The following is a 24,362-nucleotide window of genomic DNA, read 5'->3' as shown; positions in this document are numbered from 1 at the left end:
GTGAGGACTGAAAGAAGAAACTAAGTATGTTAGATTTACTTAACTGTTGATTTGTCAAGTTGCTTTTATTGACCTCATTTTAAAGAGCTACAGAAAGGTGGCAAATGAAAGATAAACAAAACAGTATAAAGTGTCTTAGTAAGGCTTTGGGCACCTCATTAAAAAAACTCATCTCAATCATACATACAGTAATACAAAAAAAAGAAGAACATGATATGCACAAATTCCTTTAAGACATACGGAGATACTATTAATAATGAAACAACCTTGTTATAAACCCAGTCAGGCACTTTCAGCACAGCCAAGAGTATAAAATGAAGATTCACCTAAAAACAAAATCTGTAACATGCAGTTTTATAGAAACTAGGAAACAGATCAGCATTTATTTTTTTTTTTTTTACTGTACTGCATAAACCAACAGGAAGTACTTATTACATTAGGGTTTACATTTTTTTTTTTTTTTTTTACAAGGAATAAAATATATATAAATAAATACTTATTTTTCAATGCTTGTATCCTAAAATGGTTTTCATTAGCACAATAAACTCCGATCATTTGCTAAAAATCACGTCCACGACAGAAATCCAAATCTACAATACCATTTTTTATTTTGATGTTCATAAATCTTAATTTATGATCAATCTAATATGAATATGTAAGGCACTGTAAAAATATGTGAACTTTTCAGAGCGAATGCATATTTTTTGTGTGCAAAAACAGTAATCACCACATACTGGGCAAGAAAGGCTCTTAAAAATCCAATTCAGTCCAAATAAAACCGAGACATATCCCAAAATTAAAATGCTGCATCACATTAAGGAAAGAGACAATAAAATAGACAATTAAAAAAAATAAAAAATCCAGACAGCACCGTTCAGATAAACATGTCACAAGGCTTAGTTGGGAAACAAAGCTGAAACAAATAGGTGCACTTATTTAAAAAATGTATATTATTAAATAGGGGTGTAACGTACACAAAATTCACGGTTCGGTACAAACCTTGGTTTTTAAGTCACAGCTCGGTTCAGTTTTGGTACAGTTAGAGGGAAGAAATGCAAAACAAAATTGCTTGTCATTTATAACTAACTATATATGTTGATTAAACTGGGTAAGACCCAATTTGAGTAATACAGGTGTGTGTGTGTGTGTGTGTTTTACATTTAATATTTTATTTTCTCAAGATATGATCTACTTAACAATTCTACTTATTTCAGCATACTTTAGTCTTCATTCACTCCGTTGATTTGTGAAATTGTCAGGATTTTCTACTTTTAAAGAGAAATTCTTAAAGCTAAACATAAAAAGCTAAAAACCACAGTGCTAGCGTTAGCTGCTAGCCACTTTCTGGTTAGCCACAGTGACACTGCGCTAACTAGTTATTTTTTTATTTTTTTTATACCCCTGGTATTGTTGTGTATGTATTGAAGTATCAAAGTAATGAAACAAATGTGCTTAAAGTGTGAGGCGGAGACTAAACAAACTTGTGGTCCACCGCTTATTTTCCTGAGGGAACACAGATCCGTAAGCCCTGTACCGAAAAACTTTGGTACGCATACGTGTACTGTTACACCCCTATATTTAATTAGAACACCAAGCCTGTAAATTCTTGTGTAACCCAAACTGAACAAGAACTGTCTGCCAGATTTACACACGTTTTGATCACCTGTAAAGTGCAAAGCATGTTCCTGACACAGCATGTTTGCATTTTGTCAACTTTATAAAAGGGCAAGTGCACAGGCCGCTGGAAGCATGAAACATAAGACACAAAAAAAAACCCACCCCATTTAGAACGAAATGAACATGGAGAAATTAATATAAAGAAACTATGAAAATAGTATTAATGTATGCAAATAATTTATAAGAAGAAAAAAAAAAAAACCTGAAGAATGCAAGCAAAGCAATGTGTCTTATAGTAGAAGTGCCATTACTGCAAGTTGAGTAAACTTTTTATCCGGCAAGAATCGGAACAATATAATACAGGATTGTAAAGGAGACATCATATTTCTATAGCTCAACTGACAGTTTTCTGGCTTTAATCACGTTTGCATAAGTTCTGCAGTAGGGCTGAATAATATGATAATCACTACAACCACTAATTATGTATGTACACCTTTTGAAAATGCATATATTTCTGTGTGTGCAGTTTCTCTCATCATAAAGATCATAGATCACAAACCGTGAATTTAAATATTTCACCCTACTCCCTTCTCTCCAGAGCTCCGTATTGTGCTGTACCCTTAATACTGCACCTCTCCTGAACATTTACTCATGAGTTGACTAAATATTGGTCACGTTGGCAAATGTGCCTCACCATTTTTTTGTATTTAAAACCAGTCTGTATTTCTACCCTCTGTATATTTTTAATTATTTGCTTTAAAAAAAGGGACCATTAATAGCTCAGTGTTAAACATGTTCAAATAATAATAAAATAAAAAAACCTTCCATGTGAATCTTCATGCATTACACAGGAGGGTGGGAAAGAGGGAAAAATAATAATAAAGGAACCGTTAATTTTACTTAAGTATTTTAAAGAATTCATATTTGGCATGTGGTTGTGGGATTGCTAACACAATGTCCTTTAGCAGCAACCCTGGATGCAGAGGACACCCAGGGAACACTTTTAACAGCTTATGTGTGCTTTGCTGCAGTGTAAAGTACTTTCTCTTTGCACCTTCTCATTACTGTCTGCTGCTGTCCATCCATTAAAACCTCTGGCTGTCTTCTTTAATGCAGTATATCACCGTTCTAAGAGGAAATAACACAAAAAGTGATTGTCTTTATGATTTTGCCTCTTTTTTTCCATTCTCATTAACAAGAATATGTTACAGTTCTTTAACAAAAAATAAATAATAAAACCATCACACAAGGCAAACAGTAAAATGTTAAAACTCTGTATCTCCGTTTATCACCTCTACATTTATGCGTACAAGGAAAAATATTGCTTTTGGTTTTATTTCGTAGGTAGATTTTAATGTGCAAATATCTAATGCAAATACTAACATTTGAAAGTTAATGGGTAGACAATAATCATATCTTTATGGAAGTCCTAAGAGGCCATGCAATATAATTGTGTGTGTATATATATATATATATATATATATATATATATATATATATATATATATATATATATATATATAATATATATATATATATATATATATATATATATATATATATATATATATATATATATATATATATATATATATATATATATATATATATATATATATATATATATATATATATTTTGCTTTCTTGTTTTCATGACAAAATTCTCATGATCTCAACATGAAAGTTGTTTCTTTGTGATCAGTACTTAACTTTTATGTGCAACTGGAGTAAAAGCATGTTCTCGAGGAATGATCATTGCAGCATCATGGATGATCTCATTTGCTTTTCCTCTGATCAGGGACTCATTCAAACTGAAACAGCTCTGTGTCTGTCAGTGACTGATGACTTACACATAAGTGTCTGACACTTGAGAAGGAGGCTGTGAGGTCTGCAACTTTATCATCGAAGACAATATAGTAACCCTGAAAGAAAATTATAATGCGTGGCCTCTTTAAGGACCTACGTACTACTACTTTGCTCGGCTTCTTCCATTAGGGGATGCCACAGCCCATCATCTGTCTCCATAGCCCCCTGTCCTTTAAATCTGCCTCTTTCAACCCAACTACCTACATGTCTTCCCTCACCACAGCCATAAGCCTCCTCTTTTCCTCATTCCTGGTGGCTCCATCTTCAGCATTTACCTACCGATATACCCCATATCTCTCCTCTGCACATGTCCAAACCATCTCAATCTCACCTCCCTCACCTTGTCTCCAAAATGTCCTAAATGCGCTGTCCCTCTAATAAACTACTTTCTAATCTTGTCCATCCTCGTCACTCCCCACGCAAACCTCAAGATCTTCAGCTCTGCTACCTCCAGCTCCACCTCCCGTCTTTTACTCAATGCCACTGTCTCTAATCTATACAACATCGCAGGTCTCACCACAGTCCTATAAACTTTCCCTTTCACTCTTGTAGATACTCTTCTATCACAAATCACTCCCACTAAACACTCTTCTTCACCCACTCCATCCTCCCTGCACTCTTTTCTTCACTTCTATAACACACTCTCCATTACATTGCACTGTGGATCACAGATACCTAAACTCATCCACCTTCTCCACCTTTTCCCCCTGCAACCGCATCACTCCACTGCCCTCCCTTCACATACTTCTGATACACCTGACTTCCTCATACAATACCACAACTCCTCTCTCGGCACCCTGTCGTATGCTTTCTCCAAATCCACAACAATCCTGCAACTCCTTCTGACCTTTTCTATACTCTCTTAGGACCTATGTGCATCTTGCTTTATATTAAATAAATAAACAAATAAACAAACAAACAAACAAACTAAACCGCGCCGCTTGGTGGTGCTGTTGCCACGTGCAAAATCATTCCAGAAAAAAAAAATCCAAAGGTTTTTTTTTTTTTTTTGCTTGCATCAGATTATCCAAAATATTTAACTCAAAACAATTTCTAAAAGCCTTGCATCATAGTATTAGCTCATATTTTAGGCTTACATTTAAACAACAGCTTTGAGACAACCTACAAGCAAACGGTTGGACACAAAACTCTTCTGTCGTACACACTGCATACACACACACACACACACACACACACACACACACACACACACACACACACTGGAGCATGTTGCAGTAGGCATGGCAATGCTTAAAGCAAATGTAAGCAACACCATAGACACACTTTGTTGATGAAAGAGGACTGGAGGAGAATCAGCAGCCTACAGTAAAGGCTGTGGTACCTTATAACCCCTCTGTACAACTGTGGTAAGTCGAAGAGTATGTCGGAGTTCACAACACATGGAAATTGAGGTGAATGCCTACAAAGTTTAAGGTAACCTGCAGGTTACCACACCAGTCTGGCCATTCTCCTCTGATTCCGCTTAACCAAGGCATTTCCACCCACACTGGATGTTTTTTGTTTCCACACTATTCATGCAAACCTGTGTGACTGAAATATTCAACCAACCCATTTGGCACACCCACAAAAAAAACATGCCACAGTTTGAATCACTGATGTACTTCGGATCACATTTTCCTCATTCTGCTGTTAGATGTGAATATTAAATGAAGCTTTTGACACATTTTTGGCAGTACTTCTCTTTCCATTAGAAAATATGTAGTGTTTGCTGGTAGATTAAAAGGAAATTTGAATTAACTAACAAAAATCTAAACATCCACTTCAGGTAGATTTGCTAGATCATTACTAGAACATAATCACTTGCTGCAGACCCTCCATGCAAGTAAGGAGTGATCAGTGAGGCATCATGTGCATGACACTGCTCACAGATCTAACATTACAAGGTCGACTGCATACAGAAAATATGTATTATTAAAGAAAAGTGCACGTAAATGTACCCACCTTTAGAGTGTTGTATCTGCCATGTCGCTTGCAAGAGGAGTAGCAGAGAAGTCAGGGTGAGGCTCGTTCTCTGTTAAAATAAATGGCATTTCAAAGAAATATCATTCATGTAGGCAGACTAAGTGATTATGCAGGAATATGCACGATTTTTATATTATATTATATTATATTATATTAATATATATATATATATATATATATATATATATATATATATATATATATATATATACATACACACACATGCAGTGGAGTGAAAAAGTGTTGGCCCTGATTTCACACTTTGTTTCAGATCATTAAACTAATCTGCCACAGCATCTCAATAGGATTCAGGTCAGGACTTTGACTAGGCCACTCCAAAGTCTTCATTTTGTTTTTTCTCAGCCATTCAGACGTGGACAGTCTTTTTCTTATGGTGGAGTCATGAACACTGACCTTATCTGAGGCAAGTGAGCCCTGCAGATCTTTGGATGTTACTGTGGAGTCTTTTGTGACCTCCTGGATGAGTCGCTCTTGGGGTAATTTTGGTTGGCCAGCCACTCATGGGAAGGTTTTTCACTGTTCCATGTTTTTGCCAGTTCTAAAGCTTTGGCTTTATAACCTTTTCCAGACTGATAGATCTCAGTTACTTTCTTTCTCATTTGTTTCTGAATTTCTTTGGATCTCGGCATGATGTCTAGCGTTTGAGGCTCTTTTGATCTACTTTACCTTGTCAGGCAGGTCCTATTTAATAGATTTCTTGATTGCGAACAGGTGTGGCAGTAATCAGGCCTGGGTGTGGATAGTGAAATTGAACTCAGGTGTGATAAACCACAGTTTTAACATGGGGGCAAACACTTTCACACAGGGCCATGTAGTTTTGGATTTTTTTTTTTTACCTCAATAATAAAAACCTTCAATTAACAACTGCATTTTGTGTTCACTTGTGTTATCTTTTACTAATATTTAAATTAGTTTAAAGATCTGAAACATTAGTGTGTCAAACGTGCATAAAAATAAGAAATCAGGACCACTGTATATAGTGATTATATATTATCTATTAATAAATACATAGAGGTGCATCTCAAAAAATTAGAATGTCATGGAAATATTTATTTCAGTAATTCAACTCAAATTGTGAAACTTGTGTATCAAATAAATTAAATGCACACAGACTGACCCTAGACCGACATAGTTTAAGTCTTTGGTTCTTTTAATTGTGACTATTTGGACTCACATTTAACAAAAACCCACCAATTCAAAATTGAGAATACGGTGACATGCCAATCAGCTAATCAACTCAAAGCACCTGCAAAGTTTCCTAAGCCTTCAAAATGGTCTCTCAGTTTGGTTCACTAGGCTACACAATCATGGGGAAGACTGCTGCTCTGACACTTGACCAGAAGACAATCATTGACACTCTTCACAAGGAGGGGAAGCCAAAAAGCGTTCATTGCCAAAGAAACTGTTGTTCAAAGTGTCGAATCCACTGCCAAAAGTACACAACCAACCGAGAGAACCATAGCCTTGAGAGGCTCTTCAAGCAAAATCGATTCAAGAATTTTAGTAAACTTCACAAGGAATGGACTGAGGCTGGGGTCAAGGCATGGACTGAGGCTGGGGTCAAGGCATCAAGAGCCACCACACAGACATGTCAAGGAATTTGGCTACAGTTGTCGTATCCCTCATGTTAAGCCACTCCTGAACCACAGACAATGTCTAAGGTATCTTACCTGGGCTAAAGAGAAGAAAAACTGGACTGTTGCCCAGTGGTCCAAAGAACTCTTTTCAGATGAGAAGTTTTGTATTTAATTTGGAAACTAAGGTCTTGGGAGTCTGGAGGAGGAGTGGAGAAGCTCATAGCCCAAATTTCCTTGAAGTCCAATGTTAGGTTTCCACAATCTGTGATGATTTGGGGAGTCATGTCATCTGCTGGTGTTGGTCCACTGTGTTTTTTGAAAACCAAAGTCACTGCATTTAATTTTCCAGCAGGATTTGGCACCTGCTCACACTGCCAAAAGCACCAAAGCTTGGTTAAATGACCATAGTGTTGGTGTGCTTGACTGGCAAGCAAACTCACCAGACCTAAATTGTCAAGAGGAAAATGAGAAACAAGAGAATCAAAACTGCTGAGCCGAAGGCCACCTCAGCAGTGCCACAGACTGATCACGCCCATGCAATTCCAAATTGAGTATTTAAAGCAAAAGGAGCCTCTACCATGTATTGAGTACATATACAGTAAATGAACATACTTTCCAGTATACCTTTCATTGGTTTAATGAAGTATTACAATTTTGAGATAGTGAATTGGTGGGTTTTTGTTAAATGTGAGCCCAAATCATCACAATTAAAAGAACCAAAAGACTTGAACTACTTCAGACAGTGTGCATTTAATTCACAATTTGAGTTAAATCACTGAAATAAATGAATAAACTTTTCCACAACATACAAATTTATTGAGATGCACCTGTGTGTAAATATGATATTTCTCACAATATATAACATTCCCTGATTAATTTCCCTGCATACAAAAACAGTGTTATTTGCATAACAAAAAAAGGTGCCACCATCCTATCCCTCCACCCCTTTACCTCCACTTCCTGGTGTGTCTGAGGTGGGAGTTACAGCACTGTCACCAAGTACGGGAGTCGACTCCTCGTCTGACTGAGTTTGTTCCGAGTTACTTTGTGCTACCATAAGTGACAGCTGACCAGGCTGGCTTTGTCCACCCACTGCACTGTTCGCCTTGCGTTGCCCTGCAATTGGTCCTCGCACCTTCTTAGAAGGGGATGTTTTTACTAGGGAAGAAAAAGTAAAGAATTTCCTCTTTTTTGTGGGGTCTGCAGACTAGAAATTTGGTCAGTAGGTCATACTCCTTCCTGCCACGCAAGCAAGCGAGATGTAAGCACTTACTGTTTGTCCTATATTTCAATAAGTGTGTCCTAAACTTAAAATTCTTTTTTTAACCTGAATCAGAAATTTATTGATCCTATAGGGAAATTAAAAAGTGAAAGACCAAAAGTAAAGATTGAAGTAGAAATAAAAATAAGAAAATATATAAATAAATATAATGGAATTTGTAGCAGCAGTGAAAAACAGATGGCAGAAAAGACAGACTACAATAATAGTTATAAAAGTTGTAAATAATCATTATTATTATTATTGCACTGAGATTTTTAAAATTTATTTTCCTTGCCTTAAACCAAATTAATCTCTGCCCTACCCACAATTTTTCAAAAATAGTTGGCTATTTCCAAACAATATGACTGCTTATTAAAAAAGGAACCAATTTTGTGGATTTGCACAACACCTAATAGACAAATACAGTATAGATGAAAAAGATGAAAGCTTTTGTCTATATATAAAAAACAGAAATAAGTTTAGAAAAGTTTTTCTCAGGAACTATAATAAGAAGATTTGGTGTACTGCATCATGTGCTAATCTGTAAGTGGATTTTTAATAATGATTGTTATTTCAAGTATATCCACTGTCAGCCAATCAGCTTTCAGGAAAGCATTTCACAATCAATATAATAATAATAATAATAATAATAATAATAATAATAATAATAATATTTACAGTCATCTCGCTACCAGACAAAAAAATGTAACCTTGGATGACTTTGACATTAACAGACACCTGGAGACATGACATAACTTGGACTTACATGATGATTTCCTAAAAACTGTATTGCACATGAACTTCTGGAAGCGGTCTGCATAGAAGCCAGGCCTGTGTACAGACACTGTGTCCTGTAGAAAACAAGTGTAGGAAATATGAAAATAAAATAAGAAAAATACACTGCCTGTCCAAGAAGAAAAAACAAATACAAATTTTTAACACCTGGATTTAAGTAAGCAAATAGATAAGAGCCTTCCACTAGATAATTACTGCAGTGATTTATAGGTTTAAACTGCAAAAAGTTACAAATCCCTAACTAATGCAGTGAGTAGCTTCTAATTTCTCTTAAATAACCACATGGGAAAAAATATATCCTGTGGATGCATAAAAGAAATTGTCACTCTTTCTCAGAAAGATAAAATTATTGGCTTTTATCAAGCAAAAAAAAATTAAAATAAGAACACTGCTGAAATGACTAAAATTAGGGTAAGAAATGTCCAACGCATTAGGAAAACTTGGCAGGACAATGGTGAAGCCAAGAAAAAAAAATCTTTAATAATCACTTGATAGTTGGTGAAATCAGATCATTGAAAAACAAGAGCAGAACTAACAGCAATGTTTAATATTGAATGCAAGAGCATTTTCATATGCACAATGCAAAAAAACAAAAAATAATTCTCAAGAAACTACTATTACTACTAAAAAAATGAATCAACAGGTTTGGACCAATTAGAATTAAGAATTCAAAAATGCCGTTATAACAATTAAAAATGAAACGTTACTGTATAGCTGTTAACAAAAGACATACCCCATCATGAACCAGGGCTTTCCAGGAGTGCTCCAATTTTTTCACCAACCTAAACATATATAAAAAAGTGTCAAATTTCATATTGGTCATAAAGAATTGACATTACTTGCAACTAACCGTGTCAAGAATGTACATTTATTAAAGCCTGGTACCTGTAAGACTGCAGGATGTCAATAATACCAATAAAGATCAGCAACCTTTCCCCCTTTGAGTTATGTGCTGGCACTCCTCCCGTGCTGTGGTGATAAGGAAACAAAAAAAAATATGATCATGGATACTGATAGAAAGTCTAAATAAACCTATAAACATATACACATAAAGCAATGAGAAAGAGCAGTGGTGCTGAGGTCAAACATTAAACTACTTTCTACAAATGTTTGGTTGTCCAAAACTTTTAAAAGCTTTTTTACAATGGTTGTGTCTAACCTCTCACTGTACTGTGGTGTAGCCTTGCCCTTGACCTCGCCTTGGATCGCCTCCATAGTTGTGCAGTAGAGGGGCTTCTGGCCCTGATTCCTCTTCTGCACTGGCATAGAACCTTCTTCTTCAGCCAGGTCCACATTGTGAATCCCCAACAGTAGACTGTAGTCCATGATCTTGAAGCTCTGCAGCAGCTAAAATGTAGACACAATGCAAAAATCAAGACGTGTTAAACTTAATAGAGAATGTCCAATTCTGGGGTGTTGCACTTTGTAAGCAGAACATTTATTCACATTCATGTATCAAAAATAGATACGTTGTTTTCCACTGCATCATGCTGATATTCTACAGCTACATTCTTCTTTGTTTCATTAACTCCAGTATATATATCCTCAAGTTCTTCTTTTTTCTATGTTTACCGATTTGATCTATAATTTAATTATATTTTATTATAAATACCAGGCAGTCTCGTTGGATGGTCTTGCATAGTGCGTTGTAGTGATCCGTCTCTAGTAGGAGGCCATCGGGCAGGTCCTGCATGAAGTCTAAGTCTTTATAGGTAGGAAGACTCTTCATTCTCTCCTTAGGGGAGGCACGACGCTTATATGTGGAACCCTTCAGGTCGTATTTGAGGCGCATGGGCACGGCGCGTGGCAGTAGGTTGTTCATTGCTACGATGCGGATGTTCTTCCCTCCAGCTTGAATGCAGTACAGTCCATAGAACTTTGGAAGAAGGGTACGCTTGTTCTGGTTCAGGTTCTGAGAGGAAAAAGTTCGTGAATCATAAAAATAACTTGCAAAATAAAATGCATAGGTATGTGCCAACTGGATGTGATCCAAATCATATGCATACCCAGATTTCTAAATATGCATAATAGTGTCACATTTGTAAATAGCCTGACTATAACTACGTAACTTGGTGCTCTCACAATAAAGTCTGTCCCATTTGGAAATACAGTTAAATAAATATGAAAGGTACAGTTGCTTCATATGTAGTCATTTTAATGATGGCAATACAATTGTTTTGGTTTTTTTGCAGTAAATAAATACTTAGATTGCTGTGACAATTTAAATAATAAGTACATGGAAGTTTAATAGTGGCACATTTTTCTCACCATAAAGTATCCAGGAAGTAATTTTTGCAGGAACTCTGCCTCCTTGTGCTGGACAGTTTTAATGATGAACTCATCATCACTTGAGACATAAAACACAGATCCACTGGCCCCAGGGTTTGAAAGCTCGATCAGAGGATCGTTGCACAGAGAATACTGCAAAACACACAAGCACACCAACAAACAATTCAATCTGTATTGTACAGGCAGATCTGCCTATAAGTAGAATAAGTATATAAGTATAAATAAGTGAAGAACAAACAAGGTAGTCATCAGGCCGAATCCCAAACATCTCTCTAAAGTAGCGGAAGGCAACTGGAGCATAGGTTTTAAACCTGAAGTCGCCATGGTGGTGGCCAGGAGTTAAATTACTGCCCTCGCTTTTTGTGAAAGAAAATGACAGAGAGAGAGAGAGGAAGAGAGAGAAAACAAAACAAGGAACTGTTAGCAGTTTCAGGGAACAAATGTGCAATTAGGACTGTACAAATTGTGGTAAAGCTATTTGCACAGTGCATTTACACCCAGTTGTCATCGCATCTTAAACATTTCACTTTCAAGAACACACCTGGGAAAGAAAATGCTCTCCACTTCTTCAAAGTCCTGCATAAGAACATCTCTCTCTGGCTTCTGGCTCAAGCTGCCCACTGTGTGTGCTATGCCCAGCTGGATTGCACCTTTCAGAGCAGATGAGGTTGTCTAAGATAAGATAGATGAAAAAGACACTTGATGATGCACCTTTAATAAACTAAACCATCAATTCATAGCCTTTAGTAACAATGACAGGCGTTAATGAAAGATTACAAAGCACTGGAGAATTGGCACTACACATTGTTACACAATTAACTTGTATTGTTTTGCAATGTCCAAATTCTGCTTTCACTACGGAAGGGAATTTGCCCGAAAGGCATATCCACGTTAAACACTCCTTTAAACTTGTGTGTCTATAGTTTTTGGTAATAATTCAGTTTTCCAATTTCTAAACTGTAAATCAAAACTAGCTACGTTTAACAATTAACCAGAAAAAAAAGGAACTCAGTTTAGAGTTAGTACAGCAATTGAAACACCGTGTATGGTTATACACATCCTCAATTAACGTTCTTGCCTTTTTGTATGTAGTCTCCCCGGTGGGGTCAATCCCACGATGGCCGATAGTTCTCTTATTTGTCTGTGACGCACTCAGAGAGGCCTGGCCCTGTGATTTATAAGTTACAGAAGCAAAATATCTCACACTGTCTCAAGAATACAATTTGACACTTTAAATGACAATGATGTTGTGAAAGTAATGCAAAGGAGAAAGGATTCTTACTTCAACAGACGCCATCCTAAGAGGTCCAGCGGGTCCTGCATTTGTGTAGAAATAAATTTCATTAATAAGTATAGGCTTATAGGACCTGAATGCCTGCTAATGCATGCAGCTAGCCTACGTAGCAGCTGCACAATGCATAATAGTGATTTCAGTGACTTTTGGCAAGCTGGTGACTGATCTCCTGGGATTTTTCATACCCAAAAAAAAAAAAAAAAAAAAAAAAAAAGGGAAGTGGTTTAGGAGTTCTGACTTAGTTGACAGGATGGATGCAACAGCTCAAATAACCACTATTTACAACCGCGGTAAACAGATATGCATTTCTAAATCGAGTTCCAATTCTGTCAGCTAAAAACAGGAATCGGATAAACTGAGTTTCAAACTATTTTGCTCTTTTGGAATATGTTTTGAACAGGACAGTCACGAAATTGTTCTGACCTACCTGTACAATCGAAACCAATTCGCTAAGGATGTTACATATTTCCTCTGAACAATCATTGAGAGGTGAACACATACACACACTGATTCCGTCTGGTTAAAGTGTCACACTGGCAGATAAGGCACACAGTGCACAAACACCTGCCCTGTGCTCTTTAGACCCCCCAACACACACACACACACACACACACACACACACTACAAAACATCTGCACACACCAAAATATATCTGCAGTACCACAAGCAAAATAAGACTTAAACATCAACGCAGGCATTGACACACACCCATGCGCTTGTACCTCTCTGAGGAAACAATCTCATCCTCCAAAACATAGAAACTGCATCTGAAGGACAAATATATTACTAGTCATAATAGGATTTCTAGTGGTCACACCAACAGCTCTAATGTAATGTGAGTAAATTGCTACAAATTGCATATTTATGGACAAACCTGAACATTTTTACAAAAGCAAGTCATAAAGAAGACTATAAGTAATGCTGCGTTCAACATAACTCTGGAACAAGAAACCTTGGGCATACTGGAAAAAATGGTGAAAATGCAACAATTGCTCCTTTTTACTGTAAGCATAAAGCTGCCAAGCAACTATTAATGTTCATCAGCTTATGATGCATTTCCCTTTTCAAAAAAAAAAAAAAAAAAAAAAAAAGTATCGCTATATGGTCAGGGTTACAAATTTAACCAACAAAGTATCTACAGGGATCGATCTAACAAATACAGTGGTCCCCCGAATATCGAATTTAATTCGTCCCTCAAAATTGTTAGAAATCCGATATGTTCGAAAACTGGACTTAATTATCCCATAAGAAATAATGGAAAACCAATTAATCCGTTCCCGAACTTCACCAATACCCAATAATTAACCATTTTTTCCTGTTTTTAGCCGTATTAATAGTCAGGAATCCCCTGCCACGCCCCCTACGGTGGCTGTCATGGTGCTTCAGGGAATGCCCTGTTCCTTCGCTCATGCGTGCCCCGCCCACATTGAGCTCATCGCAATCAGGCTTCCTCCGTAAAGCACCGTGGATATTATTTATGGACTGCCTTTTGCCGGATTATCCCGATCTCTGCGGGTATTTAGTGTTGGTTCGGTAAAAGTATAAATTAACAACTTTACAACAGTAAGAAACAAAATGATTACTGTGCTTACCGCTAAATATCACTAATATTGTTCACAAACAGAAGTTGCGATAGATGCTTACTCAGCGATGGTTGAAGCGGAAGCAGTTTCTTCCCCTCGCGCTGGGTTGGGCAGCGTGGGTGGCGTTCGATAACTGGAACTTTGTTCGTTTACTGGACCAAAATTTCGTTCGGAAAACCGTTCGCTAGCCGGAATGTTCGATAGCCGAGCCGTTCGATAACCGGGGGACCACTGTACTACAAATAGCACTTGCAGTGTAATGAAGTAATGCATTATTTAATGCTGACAGTCGGAGCTACTGTGATGAACTCTGATGCAGATAGAAACTAAAATTCCTAAAATTCCAAGTAGAGGGGCTGTTTTCTTTGTTTTTTTTTTTTTTTGTCTAGCACAAGGATAAAAATTCTAGGTTTTGAGCTGTAGTATATGCAGCATTGATCCTAGAAGCATTGTAAGCATTTATTGTGACAATTTTAGAAGTTCTTTTTTAAACTGTACTGAAAACAAATGCAAACATTAGAGGTTTTACTGTAACCAGACAAGTCAGAACGAGAAAACCACTAGAAGATGGTGGAGGAGATTAAGGAGTCGTATCATGATGCACCAAAGTATAGTATGTGATATCAAAATTCATTATGTCTCATATAATTATATATATATTTATATTTATGATATTTATTCAATAAAATATATTTTTATTTCTATTCTTTTATTTCTGAACAATGGACATTGTCCTGAAGCAGCTTCACAGAGATAATTATATTATAATGTACCAATACTCATTTTACTTATATTTGTTTATATTTATATGTTGTGCCTATAAGTTTAACCCTTTTAAGTTTATCCCTTATGAACAAGCCAGTGGTGACAATGGCAGGGAAAAAGACCCTTCTCGCAATTCCAACTTTATTTCTGCTTCTTGCGAGTCCCCCCCCTTGCAACTGCGAATTTATTTCTCGCAATTTCAATCGAGCACCCCCTCTGTCAAGTCAAGTTTATTTCTATAGCGCTTTTCACAACAGATATTGTCTCAAAGCTGCTTTACAGAAATCAACAGTCAAGGTGAATGGTGTGCATTTATCCCTGATGAGCAGCCATGGCAATTGTGGCAAGGAAAAACTCCCTTAGATGTTATGAGGAAGAAACCTTGAGAGGAACCAGACTCAAAAGTTGATTTGGTTGAGTGTAGTGGCAGAAAGCTTTACACATTGAAAATAAAATGGAGATCAAAAGAATTGCATTGTATTAACTGAGCCTCCGATTCCGCAGATCAAGCAGAGGAGCCTCGTTCATACACCAACAGCTTCAAACTTCAGGCCCACAACATGGTTACCGGTGGATGCACCAGAAATGTTGGATGACTATGAGAAATATAGTCGGAATTGCGAGAAATTGTTGGAATTAAGCAAACTTTTTTCAGGGCAAAGTTTTCAAACTAAAATATAAAGAAAAACACCATATAGTGAGTTTACAATTATTTTATTATTGTTATTTTTTTTTAGTAACCTGAAATTTATTTACCGTATTTTCCGGACTATAAGCCACTACTTTTTTCCCACGCTTGGAACCCCGCGGCTTAAACAATGAAGCAGCTAATTTATGGATTTTCCTGGGTTTTTCCCGGTTTCACAAGCTTCAAGCCAAAAAACTGAGCCCCATAACATTATACCAATGAAATTGTTGAAAGGGTTCAGGTGAACCAATGAAACTCTTTATATTAAATCAGATGCGCTCCCACTGAATCGGGCCGCACCACATCATAAATATGGATGAGGTTCCTCTGACGTTTGACCTGCTGCTCACTCAGACTGTCAACAGGAAATGCGAATCATTTGTCATGCTGAAAACAACCGGGCATGAAAAACCGCACTTCACCTGTGTTCTGAGCTGCACGGCATCGGGAGAAAAGATTCACCGATGGTGATTTTTAAACGCACGGCGATGCCAAAAGATAAACCCCCGAGAAAAATTGTTGTGAAAGGAAGGAGGAAGACAGTGAACAATGACTTTCTTAGTAGGCTACTGTTTAGATACAAGCCGTTTAACAGACACTGTCTTTCGTTAAAGCCTGTGTAAAGTTCATTAGTTTCAATTTAGGCATTATAGACAGGTGCGGCTTATTTATGTTAAAATTTAAAATCTTTGTAAAATTCAGTGGATGCAGCTTATATTTGGGTGTATTTAATAGTCCGGAAATTACGATATATATTTGTAATTGCATTTTCATGTAATATGGCACTTAAACGCACCAAACGGGTTTAGTTTTCACCAGTGGTGGGGGGTCAGGGGCAGCATAGCCTTCTCTGCTGGCCTAAACACTGTCAAAAGCACTGACCAAAATTTACATCCCAAATTCTAATATTTGTGCCATAAAATTTTATTAATTTATTCCCAACAGTTTATTCTCTTCATTTCATAGTGTTTCTCTTGGCTACACTACTTCCAGTACGTGTATGTTAGATTTTTTTGTCCAATCAGATTTCAGCTTTTATGTGCTGCCATGTCAATCTAATCTGCCCAGGGCCTGCAAAGTCTGAACTGCTGGCCTTTTGACCTTAGTCTCTATTAGCAGTGTATCTGTTTCTTTAAAAAATCAGATTTTAAATTTGCCCCACAGGGCAGCTAGCTGTCCCAGAAAAGCATCATTTTTCCATCCTCTGATTGGTTAGTTAGAGGGAAACTGTTACAGCCAAGTTTGACTAGCAAAACACGTGTGGCACGCTGCACACATTAATACATTAGAATTAGACTTTTTTTATGCCTACGGAGAAAGAGAAATTTATTTGGTCTCGTCTCAGCCCAGGAAAGTGTTTGTTCACCACTTCCAGACCAGTGAATACGAGCGGTACCACTGGCTTACAGCCTCTGAGGAGCGGTGCAAATTATGAGTCTGCATCTCTGGTGAGTAGGTTGTATTTTATTTACATTTTAAAATGTTTTTGTCATGTTATTAGACAAATATTAATTCTGAACTGCTCCAAATGATGTAGGTGCAAAGTTGCGGTTGTAGTGTAGAGGTTTAGAGTTTTAACTGGGTTTCTTGCTTTAGTAAAATGGCCCTCTATATGTGAAATGCCTCTCTTTCTGTGATGCCACGTGTTGTACAGTATTGATGGTTTCTATAATTGTGACATGATAGTGGTGGTATTAAGTGGTAGGTTCCCTGGTGGTCTAGTGGTTAGGATGCGGCGCTTTCACCGCTGGGGCCCGAGTTCGATTAGGGCCCCAGCGATTAGGGTTGCACAATCCAGTGCACTCTTAGTGCCGGTCCCAAGCCCGGATAAATGGGGAGGGTTGCGTTAGGAAGGGCATCCAGCGTAAAAACATGTGCCAAATCGAACATGCAGATCATGAATACGGATGATCCGCTGTGGCGACCCCTAATGGGAGAAGACGAAGGAAAGTGGTGGTATTAAGTGGTGGATTAAGTCGGGTAAGTCACCACTGAAGGCCCAGGTACCAAATGCCACTGGTTTTCACAGATATTTTTGTGTGTAATTTTAGAAATAATAAAGTAAACAAATGTCTTGTTCATTTGAAGAGAAGTGTCTTAGTTTCTCTTGTATGTTTAGTATTGCTCTTTAATAAAATAAAAAAGAAAAGGTATGCCTTACCCGATTACTTAATTAATCGTTGGAATAATCGGTAGAACACAGGATTACTAAAATAATCGATAGCTACAGCCCTACAAGACTATATAAAAAAATATTTTACATAGCAGCCAGACACTGTGTGCTTGTGAAGATCAGCCTAAACGTTTCTGTATTTAACTAAGGCTTGTGTTAGAAAATAAAGTTTTACTAATTTGGTAAGTTTTTACAGAACTGTATCAGCTATTTGGCTCAGTGCTGCCACTTTGCAAGACTTAACAGCCAGAAACCCATTAGAAACACTCAGAACGATAACTCCCCCATTAAAGGAAACCGTAACAGGTAAGAAAGAAACTTGCAGACAAATCCAGATCATTTACTTTCAAACACAGTGTCTGCACATAAAAGATCAAAATCTACATCTTTGATTTATTCTTTTCAGTTTGAACACTTACTACTGGGGTTCCCTCCCTCGGTGGAGACTGGACCAGCTGTAGCCATTCTCTGGAGGAAGTTTCATAAGTCACTTTCACTTACAAAGTCTAGAATCAAAAACAGAAAGGTTTTATTTGTTTACATACAATGACTTGCATAAATATAGTTCTGGTACAAGAAGTTGTCATTAGAAGTCACATAACTTGTTTTAATAGTGCTTTGGTTAATATGAGGATGTTGGTTATGTTTGCTAACAAACTCTATTCCAAGAATACCAAACCATGTAACACACAGGGGAAATCCATTTACCTAAATATGGATTTTGATGGCAGATGCATATTCCTACAGTGTTACAGTCTTGTGCGATGTGTGAAGATTCATCGTGTTTTCTCACTGACCACTTTATTAGAAACGCACACACATCCTTTTTGGTTATCTTATATTTAGGGCTGCACGGTTTGGTGAAAAACATTACGTTGCGATTATTGTGGTCAATATTGCGATACATTAAATGGTTGCACGAGTCCACATAGATTAGTGATCATGCTGAAATGTGTATTTGTAAAACTATAAAGGTTTTCAAGATGAATCATTTTGAACAAAGTGAAATAAACATTTGCATGAAAGTAAACAGCTGAATTAAATAGACCAATAAATAAAAACGTGAATCTTCACAAAAATTAAATATTTGAAACTCTTTGTTCAAAAAAAAAAAAAAAAAGGGGAATGTCCTGCATACTTGAATTCAGCCAATTTTGCAATCATTATTACAATGTGTTTATCCTTATTTTTATAGAAGATTGCTATTTCTTTGTATGGTGTGGGAGTGAAGCATGTTGGTGGGAGGGCAAAGACATGGGGGGGAACTAAAGGCTAGAAACGGCCCTGTATACGCAGGATGTAACAGTCCCCGGAAGGGGGAGAGAGAGAGAGAGAGAGAGAGAGAGAGAGAGAGAGAGAGAGAGAGAGAGAGAGAGAGAGAGAGACCAGGCGGAGCTGACGGCGTGTTTAGGGATGTGTGTGGGTAAAAGGAGGATGCCAGGTGAAGGCACGACAATCTGCGAGTTATGCGTTTGGTGTCGAGGAAAGATAGACTTTACCGCAAGTGTGTGTGTGTGTGTGTGTGTGTGTGTGTGTGTGTGTGTGTGTGTGTGTGTCCCGGAGTGAGTACGAGGGGAAAAAAAGCTTTGGGGCAAAAGGGAATGAAAAATAAAAGAAAACTGTCTTAAATTGTCGCCTCTTTCTTCCACCTCGGAACCAGTGAGATCTGTTACAGATTTGTCATATTGCCACATGATGTAGCAACTTCAATTTAGCAAATCTTGCACAGTTCCTCTCTCTGCTCAGTGTTGGTGATCTTAAAGCTTAAATATCACCATACAACAGAGGTAGCGTTTCCACACACATCTACACAAGTCAAGTGACCACACATGCCACACGTGCACTGCTTAAACTGAGACTATCTGGTCTTTAATATGGATTTAGGCTTTACAGCACAGTAAAATGCTTTCAGCATTGTTAGGAAGTTGGAGTCAGAGCACAGGGTCAGCCATGATACAGCACCTCTGGAGTACAGAGGTTTAAGGGCCTTGTTCAGGGGCCCCAAGAGCAGCAGCTTGATGAGACCAGGGCTTGAAGCTTGAGCTACCACCTCCCTTAATGTAACCTGAATATCTCTTGCTTGGAGGTAATAACAGCGAGGAACTAGACTCACTTTCACTGCATAAAATTATCTGCAATATACAAGAATATAAAATATAGGGTTTTAATCCTTATATAGTACTTTTGTAAATATTAAGAGAGAGAAAAAGGTCTGTACAAGACGACTCCATTCTATACATCTGATCGACCATTTTCTACTCTGATTTTTAAAGCGATTTTCAAATACTAACGATCAACACAGTGATCTGCATACGACTTAATGACGTCATCAAATGATTTCTAGCATGCTCTACATACTTCCCCCTGAAAAACAGTGAGCAACTTTTACTGCGAAAAGTAAAGCTTCATAAAAGAGGCTAGACCACGGATGTGTTGTGTAGTTCGAATTATTTTTGTGTTTGTTTGTGTTATTGTAGTTATTCAGCAGGATATACTGACTCATACACCATTTTCCACAACGAATGTACATGTAATCTAACTGGTTGGATTACTACTGAAACTCTTAGCTTGCTAGCAAACAGTCAACACTTGGAACGATTTCGCTGCATAAAACACCTACCCATTTAGCTAATACGTAAATTATTGGTCAGTAAATGAAGTTAAATATGTTTTGGAAAAAGTTGTTAAACACACGACTTTCCTGGCAAGTCGCCTAACCTCTTGTTTTCTCCTGCTGATGGGTCGCTCTTTACTTGTTGACTCCTCCGAGGCAGCCGAATGTTTTTATTCCCCGGGTGAAGTTGTTTTGGTTGCTTGTTACACACTCCTCCAAGTCTTTTTCGTCTTCTCTTTCAAAATGACACCCGTAAGTCGCCGTGTTTCTCCGAACTGCAACGCATATTTTCACTGGCATCCATTTCCTTTCCTTTTCTAATAACATCCTTCAAAGCCTGGCGGTTTTGCGTATTAAAAGCTGAGGTGCACCACATAGCGGTTGCTCAGTGTAATTGCAGCGCTACATAAACATGGCTGCTTGAGGCACTTTCACTTCAAGGCCCATTTTGTCTAGTTAGCACAGTGACGGGGGGAGCGTGGGCGTACATTTCATTTAACAGTAGGGGGAGACAATAAATATAAAATTTCTCATGAGCAATTTTTGAAGGGGACACAAATAATACAGTCAAATTGTACTTATAAAGACATGTCCCCACAGTGAAAAACTTTGCTTTTATCATTATTATTGTAGCATGGAGACTGCGTCATTATGGTTATTTTCAAAGTTTTTCTCAGGTTCAATGACAAAGCAAAACAAGGAATTGAAAAAATGTTTAAAAGTATATTTAAAATTAATTAAGACACTTAAAAACAGAATAGAAAATGATTATACAAAAAATACAGTGGGGTTAGTTCAGACGTAGCACAGTGCTCATTTAGTGAATGCACAGCTAAACAATATGCTAACTGTGGCCGTTAATGTTAACATTATACCAAGTGGTCCCAAATAAAACACTGCATGGGAAACGGCTTTGGCGTGTTAGTGTCAGTGCACTATGCTACAAGCTATTGTAAACAAGCTAACGTTAACTAGATAAGATAGCAGATTCATGGAAAATTACATCGCTAATCAGCATTTTTGCCGCAACTAATTTATTAATGAGTCTGCATCAACTACATTAAAGAGAATCGCTTTATTTAAAGTGAATAAAATATCCTAGTTAATGGAGTTGAACATTAATTGAGCCACAGCCACACACCTGACTCGTGTGTGTAGAGTAGGTGAGATGAACTGGGAAAGCAGGCAGTGGGTCAAACCACTGTGAGGAAGGAAAAGGGGGGAACTCAACTGTTTTTAAATGCATTTTTTGCGGGTTTTTTTCTATTTACACAATTATTTAGCTATACATACATATATTTTTAAAATAATTTCTTAGGGGGGACAATCCTCGGATGAGGGGGGACATGTCCCCTCTGTCCCCACCTGGATTTACGCCCATGCGGGAAGTCATAATCAATTACACTTTAATTAATGTTTGTCTATTAATATGCATTCAATAATTATTAATAGTCCATTCTATTTATTTCATAGTGTGCGTTGCTACATGGAGTGTCTGTATATGTTGGAGTTTCTATTCAATTCAGATTTTAGCAGTCACATGACATGTTGCAGGGGTCAAAGGCATCTGCCATGAGGCCTTTAAAATTAACCGTGTTGATGCTTAAAGCGTACAGTGCATGCTGCTTGAAGGCCGTTGTGTTAATGAGATTTCCAATGGTGGACGTATTACACAAAAGCATGTACTTGAGTAAAAGTACATACTTTTACTCAAGTAAAAGTACACTATGTATACTTTGCCTTAGTGTAGAAATACACTGTCAAATATTACTTCAGTAAAAGTGATCCCTTTAAAATTTCACTTGAATAAAAGTACAAAAATTTCCTTCAAATGTACGTGAGTATCCATAATACTAGGATTTAGTGAGGCTATAATGTTCCTATTATCATTTTTTTCACAAGACATTTGTTTAATCAACATGAAAATACTCTGTTACTCTTGGCACACCAATCTATTAATAGAATTATATTAATGACTTAAACACTGATATGAAATTAATTATCACGAGCCAAAAACATTCAATTCTCAAAACAAACCTTTATTATATTCTCCAACATTGCAAACACAAAGATCGCTCACAAAATCACACAAAATGTGCGGGGTGTAGTTCGTTTTTACAAAAAGCTAACCAGTGTCAAAATTAAATTCTCGAGTCATTTCACTCTGGCACACAGCTCTGAAAAGTATCCTACACCTGTAGCATCTGTAAGGCTGTAAGGATTTTTCCGCCACTTCCGCGAAGTTTTTCTGCGGCTGCACAGTGCCGCAATACAAAAGATGTGCAAACAACTGTCTCACTGTAATTTATTTACATAACACATAATAGTTTCAATGAATTTGAATGTTTGTCCAAGCCGAACCCGTTTTGCATGACAAATGTTGCCAACTTGAACATCGCAAGACTCTAAAGCAATGCTGAAATACTCTCAGTTCTGAAGAGCTTACTATGAAATACTTTTTTTTTTATTCAGTGGTTTTCTCTGCTCAGCACTGTGTTGTGACAGCTGAAGGTCTATTAGTAACATTTCACATTTTAATGTTTAGGAAAAAGAATAGAAAAAACATCTTTAAAGCACTGATAATGAATTCACCTTCAGCAGGGGCGCAATTAACAGTTTTAAGGGGGGTATGCAAGACAGAACTTTGGGCCCCATATATATATATATATATACAGTACAGACCAAAAGTTTGGACACACCTTCTCATTCAAAGAGTTTTGTTTATTTTCATGACTATGAAAATTGTAGATTCACACTGAAGGCATCAAGGGCTATTTCAACAAAGAGGAGAGTGATGGGGTGCTGCGCCAGATGACCTGGCCTCCACAGTCACCGGACCTGAACCCAATCGAGATGGTTTAGGGGTGAGCTGGACCGCAGAGTGAAGGCAAAAGGGCCAACAAGTGCCAAGCATCTCTCGGGGAACTCCTTCAAGACTGTTGGAAAACCATTTCAGGTGACTACCTCTTGAAGTTTATCAAGAGAATGCCAAGAGTGTGCAAAGCAGTAATCAAAGCAAAAGGTGGCTACTTTAAAGAACCTAGAATGACATTTTTCAGTTGTTTCACACTTTTTTGTTATGTATATAATTCCATATATAATTCCACATGTGTTAATTCATAGTTTTGATGCCTTCAGTGTGAATCTACAATTTTTATAGTCATGAAAATAAAGAAAACTCTTTGAATGAGAAGGTGTGTCCAAACTTTTGGTCTGTACTGTATATATATATATATATATATATATATATATATATATATATATATATATATATATATATATATATATATACATACACACACACAATGTTATATTATTAATAATAAAGTTATTATAGTTTAATTTTATTTACAGGGAATTTATTTTATTTCACCACAGTGTTATTATTTAAAATATATGTGTGTATGTACGATAAAAAAAAAAAAACTAATTGGAAAAATTTTAATTGATGACTGTGGGGCCCCCTAGCGTTCTCTTGGGCCCATATGCCTGGCATACTCTGCACCCCCCCTAACGGCGCCTCTGACCTTCAGCATATTCATTTTTTTTACATATATTTTTACAATATTTCATACTAGCTGATATGATGCTAAAGTGACTGTATCCAGATGCTTTGTGAATTCTGAAAAAGCTAAGTTTGCTTTTCTGACTGATATTTTAATGTGTTTCTTCTTTAAAAATCCCCCATGTAATCTCATTTGTAATGAGATTTGGCAACAATGATAATGAATATGTTGATGTATGAATCTGCACACAAATCTATGATGACATCATAACATTTAAACACATGCACTGTATAGGGATGCAAGTGTTTTCAGATGTGAAGATGTGAACGC

The 24,362-nt window shown here is 37.1% G+C and overlaps 1 protein-coding gene across 4 annotated transcripts; it reads right to left on the bottom strand.

Annotated features, from left to right (window-relative positions):
- Positions 1 to 46: 46 nt before the first annotated feature.
- pip5k1aa (phosphatidylinositol-4-phosphate 5-kinase, type I, alpha, a) lies at positions 47 to 20,885 on the bottom strand. Of its 4 annotated transcripts, none has more exons than XM_046844040.1 (16): positions 20,614 to 20,885; positions 18,332 to 18,418; positions 13,426 to 13,470; positions 12,692 to 12,726; positions 12,488 to 12,577; positions 11,951 to 12,081; positions 11,648 to 11,765; positions 11,389 to 11,541; positions 10,733 to 11,032; positions 10,280 to 10,467; positions 10,006 to 10,089; positions 9,854 to 9,902; positions 9,092 to 9,176; positions 8,016 to 8,222; positions 5,446 to 5,515; positions 47 to 2,746 (listed from the first exon to the last, which is right to left on the bottom strand). In XM_046844040.1, the coding sequence occupies exons 2-15, from the start codon at positions 18,375 to 18,377 to the stop codon at positions 5,448 to 5,450; spliced, it is 1,599 nt and encodes a 532-aa protein (XP_046699996.1). In that variant the 5' UTR covers positions 18,378 to 18,418; positions 20,614 to 20,885; the 3' UTR covers positions 47 to 2,746; positions 5,446 to 5,447. The 4 variants fall into 4 exon arrangements, with proteins under 4 accessions (XP_046699996.1, XP_046699995.1, XP_046699998.1 ...); XM_046844039.1 differs by having other exon boundaries at positions 20,631 to 20,884; XM_046844042.1 differs by lacking the exon at positions 13,426 to 13,470 and having other exon boundaries at positions 20,614 to 20,884.
- Positions 20,886 to 24,362: the final 3,477 nt, after the last annotated feature.

This window comes from Silurus meridionalis, chromosome 29 (assembly GCF_014805685.1).
Source record: "Silurus meridionalis isolate SWU-2019-XX chromosome 29, ASM1480568v1, whole genome shotgun sequence".
Lineage (NCBI taxonomy): Eukaryota > Metazoa > Chordata > Actinopteri > Siluriformes > Siluridae > Silurus > Silurus meridionalis.
This window is presented reverse-complemented; position numbering and strand designations above follow the sequence as displayed.